The 14,542-nt window shown below is 37.7% G+C and overlaps 1 protein-coding gene across 1 annotated transcript in view; it reads left to right on the forward strand.

Moving 5' to 3' along the window:
• Positions 1–14,542, forward strand: part of DNAJC5B (DnaJ heat shock protein family (Hsp40) member C5 beta) — a gene marked incomplete at its 3' end in the record, with an annotated part of 67,776 nt that overhangs the window by 35,934 nt on the left and 17,300 nt on the right. Inside the window, exon 3 of the mRNA XM_079722714.1 lies at positions 14,325–14,538. Coding sequence (XP_079578840.1) covers positions 14,325–14,538 — 214 coding nt within the window. The remainder of the gene's footprint in view (positions 1–14,324; positions 14,539–14,542) is intronic.

Raw genomic sequence — 14,542 nt, forward strand, 5'->3', positions numbered from 1 at the left:
TGCAATGTAGAGAAGTTCTAGAGAAAGAAACAAAGAAAGGAAAGACATACATATGACACGACATGTGAGTTTTTAAAAAGAACACTCCTTCACAGATGATTCTTAATACCAGATGTTGAAAACCACTGATTTAACTGGTGGGCCGAGGAGAAATGATAAGCATAGATGACTGTAATAACACAGTCAGATTATCCACTCTGTTCCTGGTCCTTTTATGAGAAGTGGCCATCCTCTGGCTTGTAGGGAGTGAATCAAATCGTGTCTCTGATGTGTTCACTCTACACTCCAGTTCCTGCTCTTGCTTTCCCAGTTCTTTGTCTGCTCTATCCTTACTCGATGTTTGCGTTTAACCGCTTGCTTTTGGTGCACTGGTCACTTTGGATAAGACACACTCCTTCTGCCAACCGTGGCCCTAAGGGACCCACATGTTTGTACTACCTTGCCTAGCCTCCCAGCCAGGGCAGGAGAAGAATCAGGAAAACATCCTAGAAGCCGAGAGAAAAGAAGGAGTGGCCAATAAACCTGGCAGAAAGGCCGAGTAGAATGAAGGTGCAAATGGGCCACTGGATTTTTCAGTTAGGAGGTTGTGGAATGGAGGGCAAGTTCAGCAGAGACCCAGAAGTAGAAGTCAGATTACAGGGGGCTGAAGAGTGAATGGACATTGAGAATGCAACCTTCCTGTGTAAACTACACTTTGAAGAAGTGTACGGGGAAGGGAAGGAGGAGATAATTAACATTTCAATAACGTGAAGGGGAGGGGAGGACAAAAAAAAATAGTTTCCCTTTTTAAAAAACAATTAGCATGGGCTTCCCTGGTGGCGCAGTGGTTAAGAATCCGCCTGCCAATGCACGGGACACGGGTTCGAGCCCTGGTCCAGGAAGATCCCACATGCCACGGAGCAACTAAGCCCGTGCGCCACAATTACTGAAGCCCGCAGGCCTAGAGCCTGTGCTCCTCAGCAAGAGAAGCCACCGCAATGAGAAGCCCGCGAACCGTAATGAAGAGTAGCCCCCGCTCGCAGCAACTAGAGAAGGCCCGCACGCAGGAACAAAGACCCAACGCAGCCAAAAATAAATAAATAAAATAAATTTATAAAAACAAACAAACAAACAAACAATGAGCATGTTTGCTTGCTGAGGAGAAGGAGCTAATGAAGACATTATTGAAGATACTGGAGTTGGGGGCAGAGATTGATGACTGATGGACCAGGATTTAGGAAAGTGCACAGATAAGTAGAGTCTAGAACACACTGGCCAATTTAATTTTAAAAAGGAGAGGTTCTTCTTCTCTTAAATAACAGGAGGAGGGAAAGGTGGGTGCAATTATGCAGAAGTATAGAAGAAAAAGGGTGTGAAGGAGTTTCTTTCTAATGAACTTTTAACCCCGTTTGAAGTAGGAAATGAGGTTTCTTGTGGGGGGCGGGGAAGCTGTTTGTCTTTATTGCCCCTGATTTGCACAGTTTTGCAATCTTCTCTGGCAATACTGCTCTCCCAGAAATGGGAGTGGAAGTAGTGGATAGCTAGAGTCATCTCCTTGGAGGTATGACAGGGAATCAGAACTTTTAAGGAAGTGAATAAATTGGTTTGAGTAGCACTCCTACAGTATGACCATGAGGTTGAGTCCAAATAGTCAAGGAAATGGAGTCAGTGAAATGGACTGTCTAGAAGAATAGACCCTAGTAGTTTTAAAATATTGGTTTAGGGGGGGAAATGGGTTTAGGGAGAACAAGAAAGTGAGCACTGGGAGCCCTACAAGGGCCAGCGGATGGGCCTGCTACAGGTAATTACGAGGACCTGCTTGTAGCGTTGACATGATACACTATTACTGAGCTTGAGCTAGGAAGCCAGCAGGAGTAAGGCTTACAGACAGCAAGTGCCTGCTGAGGGCTTTGACAAGAACCAGTGGCTGGAGCTGCTGTTGGAAGAAGGAAACAAGGTCTGTGTAGCCATTTCTCCTACATCCTGGTCTTATGATCCCTTGATGTTCAGAGTTCAACAGAGATTGCCGGCTTTGAAAAAACAAGAACGTAAAAATTTCCCCAGGAAATGTAATAAGGTTAGAGGCACAGAAACTTTTGATGGGAACCTGGGCCAGATATAGAGATCTTGTATTATATGCAGCTCTCAGATTCTGGGTGAGCCGTAGGCTGTGGGGAAAAGGATTAAATATAGCACACAATCTTAGTGGCCTGCTGAAGGCTGTCAGAGGCCTACTGGTGGCCGAACTTCAAGTCCCCATCCCCTAAAGTAGTACTCTTATGACTGGTATAGACAAATACTTCTAATATTGGCCACATTTTATCTACTGTGTTTGCACAAATATTATAGTCTATCCTATTTTATTAGGGAGGGTAAAGAGCTGCTCTGAAAATTAGCCATAGAAAAGAATTGTAGTGATCAGAAAATGACCTAAAACAAAGCTCTATCAATTGGCATTCGAACTTTTCAGAAGTTTAAGTATTTTTAAGTCATATTTAAAAAAAAAAAAACAAGCATAACGCCTCATGAAGTAAAAATTCTAGTAAAAATCTGGCAAGGGATCACTGAAGCACGATGGGATCACTGTCTCAACTGCCACTAGAGGTCAGCACTGGACTCTCGATGTCATTCTATATGAGAGAAAGGACTGTTCTCTGAAATAGATCATCAGTTATGGTTCCCATCGTTATCTCATGCAATCTGTCTTGAATCTTGAATGTGACTGTGGATCCCAGAAAACTAAAGAAAATGTTAACAATTTCTGGGGTGTGCTGCTCAGATATTCCATCTGTAAGTGTGAGGAAATCACAGGACTGTGTAATGTGGCCTTCAGAGGGCCCTGGATGAAGCCTTGGTACTTGAATCATACATTATGGCAGCAGGTGTTTCAGAAATAATTACACAGTAGGGGTAGTACTGGCATCATTACTTGCAATGCGAACTCAAATGGTGCCCTGACCTTGCTATTCTGTCCCTTGACTCTACACTAACCCTGGCCCAGTGGCTGCTGCTTCCTTGAGTCCCACTTACATTCTCATTCCAGCTTTTTCACAGCACCTTACTGTATTAAAGTGTCTTATGAGGAGGGAAACTGTACTCAGTACAAATGTACGAAATGGCTGTGGGGGGTGGAGAGATTTGGTGGCTGGTCAACGGAAAAGACATGACCGTAAGAGCCAGCAACACAACAGGCTTTACTGGATGGTGCTTGAACAGGGTTGCATGAGAGGGGAAGTTCCTCACAGCATGAGACCATCCAGAGGCTTATGGCATGGGGGTTATCATCAAAAAGGCAGGAGGTCAAGGGAACACCCAGGTGAGAGGAAGGTTGGAAAGGGGACTTATGTACCTAGGTGGTGTCACTCGGGAGCATAGTGCGGAGTCTCTGAGTCAGACAGTTCCAAAGGGCCACAGCAGCTTGCAGTCTTATAGCCATAAGGCTCTGTCTTACCAATGGCCAGCAGATGTGGGGTGAGTCTTGCAGATATGTAAAGTAGACAGGCTCTGAATGGCTAACAATCTGCTTGTTTGGGCTATTTGAAAAATAACTGTGGGAATTCCCTGGCAGTCCAGTGGTTAGGACTCTGCTCTTTCACTGCCGATGGCCTGGTTTCAATTCCTGGTCAGGGAACTAAGATCCCACAAACTGCATGGTGTGGTCAAAAAAATTAAAAAAAGAAAAATAACTGAATGTGTGAAAATTTGAGCTTGACACTGGAGGCCTTTTGAGCTAATGAGTCTCAGTCTGCAGTAAAGAAATAAACAATGTAGGGGTGAATACACAGAGGTGCTCTTTGGCTCATTCATATAACAGTGGTAAAAAGCTCTCTGTGAAATTAGCATATAGTTGAAAGAAGAGAATATAAACATGAAAGATAACCAGGAATTTCTGAATCAGGAGTTTCTGGTTATCACTGGCTAGGTAAAGCACCAGTTCTCCCTTCTGCTAAAAACTAGAAAAACTGAAAGGAAAATTATATTTATATATGTACATCTTAAAAGCATTTGAGAGTAAAGAATTGCTGCTTACTAGGTCATGATATGGGAGAAGAGAAGCTCAGAGGCTGAGCAGGACTCAGTCTTCAGAGAAGGGGGAAAACCAGGACCCTGGCCCTGTAAGAATGGAAATCCTGCAAGTCCATTTAGACTCCAAAGTGCTGCACCCCAGGAGAAAGGGCAAAAACGGAAGTAAACCATCTGTGGTTAACAATTACTTTGGTAGTCCTCCATAAACCATATCTCCTGGTATTCATATCCTGTGTAGTCTTCTGGAATTTGGGCTGGCTTTCTGACCTGATTTAACTAACAGAATATGACAGAAGTGAGGATTTACCTAAATCTTAAAAAGGCATAGCAGCTTCTACTTTTGCAATCTACTTTTGACAACATTTAAGAAATATGACCCTGAGACCATCACACTGTGAGGCATCTCACCTAGCCACGTGGAGAAGCCACGTGGAGGAGAACAGAGTGCCCAGCCAAGAGCCCTAGCTGCGCTTCCAGCCACAGCCAGCACCAACTTACCAGCAGGTCAGTGAAGCCATCTTGGAAGCAGATCCTTCAGCTCAAGTTGAGCAGTTCCAGTCAAAGGCAAACAGAGCAAAGACAAACTGTCCCCACAAAGTCCTACCCAATTACAACATGGTAGGCAAATAAATAAAATGCTTGCTGGTTTAAGCTACTAAATTTTACTGTAGCTTGTTACACAGAAACAGACAATGGAAACACCACCCTTGTATGGACTGTAACTGAACTTTGAGCCATCTGGGTGACTGAGAAAATCTCAATTCCTAATATTGGATTAACATGATCCCAGTTTTGTAAATGCCTCCAGACATCTGAAAGTAGGACATAAAAATTCTCTCTGGTATAACATCTTCTTAGTACTCCGATTATTCTTTATAAGTTTTAAATATCTGGCATACCAGAGATAATCAAGGACACAAGTCAAGACAATAAGAACAAGAATCAGCCGAAAGGAGACAACAGAAACAGAACTTCAGAAAACTCAGGTATTAGAATTATCAGATAAAGACATTAAAACATCTATGATCAAGAAGATAAAATACAAGATTGAGAATTTTCACAGGGAACTCAAAATTATGAAAAGGGGCATTCCAGATGTTTAAAATAAACATAAATTATACAACTAAAAAAATACAACAATGAAATTCAAGAATTCAAAGGCAAGGTTTAACAGGTCAGAGAGCTGACTGGACAACAGACCAGAAGAAAATAACCAGAAAGAATTACAGAGGACAAAAAACAAAACAATAAGATAAAATACATAGAGGATCTATTAAGAAGGTCCTAGATTAAGTGCAACTGGAGTCTGAAAAGAAGAGTAGACAGAGGATAAGGGGAAAGCTATTTGAAAACATAATGTATGTGAATTTTCCAGGTTCATGAATGATATCAATCCATATATACCAGAAGCCCAATAAAAGCCAATCAGAAGAAATAAAAGTCTATATCTAAGCACATCACAGAAAAACTGCTGAAAACCAAAGATGGAAAGCCCCTATGGAAAAGAACAAAAATTAGACTTACAGCAGATTTTTTCAAGAGATAATGAAACCCAGAAGACAGTGAACTGAAATCTGGATGAAAGAAAACGGATGAAAGAAAATAACTGATAGCCTACAATTCTTTATCAGGGAAAATACTCTTCAGAAATGAAGGTGAAATAAAGACATTTTTAAGCTAAACAAAAACTGTAAGAATTAATCATCAGCAGATCTACACTAACAGAGGTACTAAAGAGTGTTCACAGACAGAAGGAAAATGATCCCAGATGTATGGTCAGTGATGCAGGAAATAACTAATGGCAACAAAATTGGAAAATATGTGAGGAAATGTACACAAATACTAATTGTATGAAATACCATCATACAGTTGACCCTTGAACAACAGGAGTTTGAACTGCATGGGTCCACTTATATGTGGATTTTTTCCCCCAATACCACAGTACTACACAATCCATGATTGGTTGAATCTTCAGATGTGGAACCACAGATATGGAGGGCCAGCTATCAGACTTGAGCATCTACGTATCTGGGTATCCACAGAGGATACTAGAACCAATTTCCCATGGATACTGAGGGACAGTTATATACTAATTGTGTTAAATAACATTTTTTGAGGGCTTAAAAGATTTACAGAATTAAAGTACGGGCTACCAACAACACAAATTGGGAAGACAGTAATAGTGTTAGTGTTCTAAGATTTTTATATTGTCTTGGAGAAAGACAAAAGTACATTGACTTTAGACTTTGACAAGTCAGGGATTTTCTAATTTCTAGGAGAACCCCAAAAGGAATAATAAAAGAATGTGCATTTTCCAAAGCAACAGAGGGGAAAAAAGTATAATAATGAAAAATAATCAATCTAACAGAAGGCAAGAAAGGAGAGGAAAAGAAAAATACTTTAGATGGGACAGAGAATATAATGAAGTGGTAGATTTAACCTGTAATAAATCAACAATTAGATTAAGAGTAAACATAGACTAAATGCTTCAATTAAAAGAAAAAGATTGTCACTGTGAATAAAATAACCCAAAACTATATGTTTACAAAAGACACATCTAATATATAAGGATACAGAAAATTTGAAAATAAAAGGAGAGAAAAATATAGTCTGTGTATAAGCCTACCCAAAGAAAGCTGGTGTAGCTTTATTAATATCAAAGTAAAGACGAAAAGTATTACTAGCAAAAAGAGGTGTATTTCATAATGATAAAAGTTCAATTCACCAGGAATATATAACAGTTGTGAATTTGTATACTTCTAAAGAACATGGACTAAACTACAGAAAGCAAAAAGTGACAGAACTATAAGGAGAAATTTGTAAACCTACAGTAATAGTGGGAGATTTTAACATACCTTGCTTGTAGAACAATAAAATGGCAAAGAATACAGAAGATTTGAACAAAAAAAATTAGCAAAGAAAATTTATTGTTCTTATATATGAACAAAGCACCCAACAGGTACAGAATACATATTCTTTAAAGTACACATGGAACATGTATAAAAACTGAACATATAATGAGACAAAAAGTAAATCTCAAATTTTGAAGGATTTAAATCATATAGAATATGTTCTCTCACTGCAGTGCAATCAAGCTGCACTGTAGTGAGAGCAAAAATAAAAAAATAGCTAGAAAATCCCCATATGTTTGAAAATTCAGAGGCACAATTTAAAATAACTCCTGGGTAAAATAAACCACAATTAAAATTTAAAAGTACCTAGAACTGAATGTTTCATATTAAAACTTGTGGAATGTAGTTAAAGTAGTACTTAGAGGGAAATTTACAGAATTAAATGCATGTACTAGAAAACTGAGTCCAGCAATAAGTAAAATAATAAATAATTAAGTTGAGTTTATCCAAGGAACACAAGTTTCATTTAGCACTAAGAAATCAATCACATTAACAGATTAAAAAATAAAAAATGTATCTTCTCAACAGGTGCAGAAAAAACATTTGATTAAAATTCAATATTCATTCATTCTTAGTAAATTAGTAAAAGAAGAAGGAAAGAAGAATGTCTGCTTTAGTCACTCTTACTTGACATCATACTGGAGGTCTTAGCCAGGACAATAAGGAAAAACATAAAATGATATAAGAATTGAAATGAAAAAAACTTCATTATTTGCAGATTATATGATTGTGTATGTAGAAAATGCAAAAGAACCTATAATTTATTAAAATTAATAAATGAGCTTAAGTTTGTAGGATAAAAAATCAATATATAAAAATCTTTTACATCTGCAATAAATTAAGAAAAATACTTTAATATCAAAACCACACAAAAAATAAGTTCCTAGAAATAAAGCTAATAAAATATATGCAGAACCTAAATGGTAAAATGATAAACTTTGAGTTCTAAATAAGTAGACATACCATACAAATGTCAATCTCCAAATTAATCTATAGAGTCAAATGCAATTGTAATAAAAATCCCAGTAGAGAGAGAGTGAGAGTGAGAGAGAAAGAGAGAGAGAGAGAGAGAGTGTGTGTGTGTGTGTGTAAACTAACAAACTAATTCTATAATGTATGTGGAAATATAGAGGGCCCAGAACAGCCACAGAACTCCTGAAGAACAACAATATGGAAGAACTTGCTCTTTAAGATACTAAGACATATTTTAAAGGTATAATATTCAAGACTTTATTAGCCCAGAAGTAGCCAAATAGACCAATGGAGTAGAATAGAGATCCTATTTAAAATATAGGGAAAGGATTTTATCTTTTTAATAAATGACACTAGGATAACTGGATATCCATATTTTAAAAACGAAATTGTATGCTTGCTTTCTACCACATTAAAAAATCAACTACAAATGGGTCATTGACTTCTATGTGAAAGGCAAATCTATAAAGATTTTAAAGAGTTTATAAGACAATATCTTCCCTAATTCAGGAAAAGACTGATTAATTAAACTAGTTAAAATTAAGAATTTCTGGACATACAGATGGCCAAAAGCACATAAAAAGATGCTCGACATCGCTAATTATCAGAGAAATGCAAATCAAAACTACAATGAAGTATCACTCACACTGGTCAGAATGGCCATCATCAAAAAGTCTACAAATAATAAATGCTGGAAAAGGTGTGGAGAAAAGGGAACCCTCCTACACTGTTGGTGGGAACATAAATTGGTACAACCATTATGGAGAACAGTATGGAGGTTCCTTAAAAAACTAAAAATAGGGCCACCTATGATCCAGCAATCCCACTCCTGGGCATATATCCGGAGAAAACCATAATTTGAAAAGATACATGCACCCCAATGTTCATTACAGCACTATCTGCAATAGCCAGGACACTGAAGCAACCTAAATGTCCATCAACAGAGGAATGGATAAAGAAGATGTGGTACATATATATACAATGGAATATTACTCAGCCATAATAAAGAAAGAAATAATGCCATTTGTAGCAACATGGATGGACCTTGAGATTATCATGCTAAGTGAAGTCAGACAGAAAAAGACAAATATATGGTATCACTCATATGTGGAATCTAATTTAAAAAATGATACAAATGAACTTATTTACAAAACAGAAACAGACCTACCAATATTGAAAACAAACTTACGGTTACCAAAGGGGAAACATAGCGGGGAGGGATAAATGAGGAGCTTGGGATTAACATACACACAATACTGCATATAAGGTAGATAACCAGCAAGGACCTACTGTATAGCACAAGGAACTCTACTCAATATTCTGTGATAACCTATATGAGAAAATAATCTGAAAAAGAATGAATATATGTATACGTATAACTGACTCGCTTTGCTGTACACCTGAAACTAACACAACTTTGTATATCAACTATATTCCAATAAACTAAAAAAAAAAAAAAAAACAGTTAAAAAAAGAATTTCTGTTCTCCAAAAGATTCCATAAGGAAACTAACAACAACAAAAAAGCCTTAGAAACAGAGAATACATATGCAATACATAAACTGACAAAGAATTCATATATAGAATACTATAGATATATTTTAAATCCCACAAATTCATTTTAAACATGAAACTAAAAACTGGTGAAAGACCAACATATACTTAAATAGAGGATATCCAAATGACATATATATCAGCCTCATTAGTAATTAGGAGAATGCAAATTAAACCACAAAGGGATACACACACACACACACACACACACACACACACACAAGCTACCAGACCGTCAAACATTAAAATGTCTGTCAATACCAAATGTCAGGGACATGTGCATTGGAACTCATATACTAGTTTCTTATACTTTCACTTGGGTGTTGCCTGAGTCCAAGAGGGCACAAGAGTTCCACTGAACTTCTACTATGAAGACATACTATTAAGTTCCATAGTTGCAATACTTGCCAAACACGCAGGGTTACTAGTCTAGGGTTTGTTTTCACCTGAAAACTCTGGTTTATAGCAGTTCATTTTCCTATCTACCACCAGTCTTCTTCCCATTATAGTCAGTTTTTTTTCCTAGAAATAATAGTCTATATCTAATATGAGCTCAGATTTTTTTCTTTTCTTTTTTTTTTTTTTTTTGCTACCTTTGCTGTTGATGAGGCTGCCTCTGCCATGAGGGCACTTTTAACGGTTCTAGGGTATAGGAAGAAACCAGTGCCTCACCCTCCCTCTTCTACTCTTTCATTTTAGGTAGCAGGTAGCCTTCTTCTGGGACATGGGAGGCGCAATAAACTTTGTGGCTGAGGGAGTTTAGCAGAAAGTCACACAGCAATGGGGAAATCTTTGAAACAGGAAGCAACAAAAGGTAATTGGAGAAGGCAGCTAAAAATGTGTTGAGTGGGGAAAGGCAGCTACAGATATAGATGGTGGAACTTAGTTCCCTGAGGCTCAGGGCCAGCCTTTCCAAACAAGAAGGTCTCCTCTGACATTCCAACCCCATGGAGATAGATTTGGTCTTGGGCTGGGACAACATGGTCAGAACTGGGTCTTAGGTGATTCACAGACTGGTAGAGAATAGTAGGTAGATCTCACCTGAGTGGTAGATGGTGTGAGGAAGAGAATTGGGCACTACAATGCTTAGAATTATTCCACTGCCTGAAAATAGGTAGATCTTAGGAGCCTTTGGTAATTACACCTATAAATCCACATTGATCCTATCTGCTACTCAGTTGAAAGCTGTTATTGGATTTTGAAGTGGAAATTACAGGTATTGATGCTATTTCTAATATTAGTTATAGCCATACCAGATTAACAGCGATGAAGAGTATAGACAGATGTGGAATTAAACGCTCATGTTCTGGTTGAACATTACATCACTTTTAAGGATAAAATGAGAAGTTATAAGAAAGATCTTTAAAGTGAATAGGCAATGTTATATTTAAATGTACTCCAAGCAACTCTCCTTTCACCCTAAATTCCATACGTGTTTTCCTGCTGTACAGACAACACCAAGGGGGTGAGTCATCGATCAACTACCTCCTTGAGCAATTGTGTAACTTTGGCAGCTGCCTCTGCTAGCCATATTTCCTGAGGATTCCTCAGGGCCAAGAGCATCTGCCAAGAGGAGTCAGAATGCTGCTGATTACCAGGAATTGGATGCGTTACAAATGGAGGTGCTCCAGCCCTCTGAATTTGCCAGCTCCATTGTTAGAGGAATGTGATAAATAGTTGAGTGCATCTGCCCTTGAAAGCTGACAAAGATCCAAGCAGCTTAAAATGACACGTTTCTCTGTATAAGTCTTGGGTAGTATGCATCAGTCTACAACTGAACCCTAGAAATAAAGAAATATATGTAAAGAGGCATTTTCCAGGGATTTTTTTCTTTCAGGGCAGAAGTAAGAGCCTTTGCATTTGGTTGGCCTGGACATGATCTCTGGAACTGGTAGGGGAAAATGCTGCAATTGTATTCCAGGGCACAGAGTGAGAATTCCAGGAATACTGAGCCATTAAAATTAATGTGCTTAAAGAATCCACTTGAGACTTTCTGATAATGATTGTTGTATTATTAAAGTTTGAGGACTTCTTTCTTCCTTCCTCTCCCCCCTCTAATTTGGTAGTGGGTCATTTAAGGGAACAAACTCTAAACTTTCAGTTATTAAAGGAGCATAAAATTTTTAACTGGAGCTTAAAAATACTTAGGGAAGGAAACTGCACAAGTAGTATGTATATTTTTTTATAACAAGAATAAACAAAGAATCACCTATAATCCCAGCTATAGTCACAGTTAAGCATGGTTATAACCTTTCATTTTTCTCTTTATTTCTACTTATTTTTCTGCTTTATTTTCCCTATATAAAGACATATATACAATTGTCTGTGTATGTATGTGCATATATGCATGTGTATACATGTTATGTGTGTATGTGTGTGCACATGTCAAGGTCACCAAAGATTTCTGTAACACTAAACCCAGTGATCACTTCTTAGTTGTCACTGTACATGACCTGTCAATAGTACTTGACACAGGTGACCACCCTCTTCCTTGAAATACTTTGTTCACTTGGATCCCATCACCCCATATTCTCCGGATTTTTCCTTCTGCATCATTGGTCTTTCTTTCCTCATCTCCTCTGTAGTTCTTCCTTCCCAAAGCTCAGCCCTTGGACTTATGTTGGATCCAACTCACTTGGGAATCTTTTCCAGTTCCATGGCTCTAAATACCATCGACCTGCTGAGAACTCCGAATGTACATCTCCCAGAGTAACTCTCATTTGAACTCAGGCTCATATATCTCTCTACCTCTGTCACACTTGTAAGTCTAATATGCATCTCACAGGTGCTCAAGATAGAACTGTGAATCCTAGCAAATCATTTCCTACTACCAAAAAAAAAAACTCTTGCCAACTCTTTAAACAGTAACTCCAAAATTCCAGTTGCTCAAGCCAAAACTTCGGTGCCATCCCTCATTCCTCTTTTTCTTTCACATCCCACACCCAATCCATCAGCTATCTCTCAAAGTGTACCAGAATCCAACCACTTCCAACTAACTAATCATCCACTACCACACTGGTCCAAACCACCATGAACCTCCCCTAAAAGAGTCTCCTGCTTTGGCCTTTGTCCTCTCCAGACTGAGTGATCCTTCTAAACTAAAGTCAGATCATAACACTTTTCTTCTCAAAACACTCCAGGAGCTTCCCACATCACCTAGACCAAAAGCCAAAGTCCTTGAAATGTCTTACTTTTTTAATTTAAAAATATGTAGGAGGCAGCATAATGCTCAGGGTCAGATTGCCTGTGTTCAAAGCCTGGTTCTAATTATTAGCTGTATGATGTTGGACAAGTTACTTAACCTCTCAGTGGCTAAATTTCCTAACTGTAAAATGGGATTATTATAATACCAGTCTCACAGAGCTGCAGTGAAGATTAATGAATTAATATTTATAACAGGCTTACAATAGTGCCGGCATGTAGTAAACATTATAAAAGTTTTTTAAAATGACAAAATTGGCATTTTGTGCTATTAGAAGATTTTATCATAAATTCTGCAGGTAAAAAAATGTCTCCAATAAGAATTTATAGATACCCCAAACATCTCTCAAAAAATAAGGATGAAAAATGTTTGATTAAACAAATTTAAAATGAACTATTATTGTTTTATTCTTTTTGTTTATTCTGAGTTCAGAGTTAGAATGTATTACACACCATGATGTATGTTTTTAAATATTTTGGTACTTTTTAAGCATCCTGATGTTAAACTGCTTAATTATTCACCTACTTCCTAACCAGCAATGCTTTAATTCCTAAAATAGGTGTGATGTTTTTTAAGTTCATTGTACAGATTGGCTTATAAGATATACTTTATTTTTTTGCTCTACTTATGGCCTTTTATTACTGCTTTAAAATGAAGCAATTTAATCTAAACCGATAAAATAAACAAAAGCTTAAGGTGCATTCCTACATATGCCTACAATAGGCACAGTAGGGAGAATAAGTCATGTGGAATTTCCAGTAGAGAGTTTTAAAATTAGTTGACTTTGTAGAGGAAAAATTACTAGACTCAATATTAAACATGGCTTTCATCAATTTAAATCTGTCTGTGGAGGGAAGTGAGGGAAAGAGCCCCTAGCCAGAGCCTGATTATCATAGCTCAGTTCTTACATCCATTTTACATTTTTAATACTTGATTATAACTGAAGAATAAAGAATACTCACATATCACCCCTCTGCCCCCAATACGCACACACTGCAACACAACACACACTCATACCCTTCTGGAATTGCTTTATGATCCACAGAGGAGAGAGGGCCTTGTAGTGGGAAGACCTATTTGAAAAGAGGTCAAATACACATTTGAATACAAGGTAAGTCACGGTATTTGTCCATAAAAACAAAAGGGAGTTAGGATTTGTGAAAAAATTGTGAAAGGGTCATAATATTTATTCAAGGTGTATAAATCAGAGATTTTTTTTTTTTTGACAGTTGAGTTTAACTTTTAGAATATGTGGTGTGAAGGTTTGTTAATTCTGGAAAAGTCTTCCAGTTCTAAATGAAATTGTGGTATAAACTGGTCCTGTTGCTGGAACTCTTAAAGGCCTCTGCATGTTGAGGTGGGCTACTGATGAGCTTCCAGGTAAAAATAAACTTCACATATTTGCCAATAGCAAAATGTCTAAGACTCAACAGCTATGCAGCTATTGAGAATTCCTTTGAGGATGTGAGGGGAGAAACAATACTACTGTGCCTGCACATTAGAAACACAAGGCAACATTTAATGGAAACTTGCTTAGTTAAATCAACATTATTATGAAATGTAACATTTCATGGTATTTACATGTATAAAAGATGTACAAATGAATAATGCCCTTCTAAAATGTCATTGTAATACCTGTCAAGTAACACTTTTCCTCACTTTTTTTTTAAATTTTAAAAGAAAATTGGCCTTGAAACACCATCCAGACAAGAATCCAGACGATCCAGGTGCTGCTGAGAAGTTTAAAGAAATCAACAATGCCCACACAATACTTACTGACACGTCAAAAAGAAACATATATGACAAGTACGGATCACTGGGACTCTATGTGGCCGAGCAATTTGGAGATGAAAACGTTAATACCTACTTCATGCTGTCAAGCTGGTGGGCAAAGGTGA

This window comes from Hyperoodon ampullatus, assembly GCF_949752795.1.
Source record: "Hyperoodon ampullatus genome assembly, chromosome: 17".
Classification (NCBI taxonomy): Eukaryota; Metazoa; Chordata; class Mammalia; order Artiodactyla; family Ziphiidae; genus Hyperoodon; species Hyperoodon ampullatus.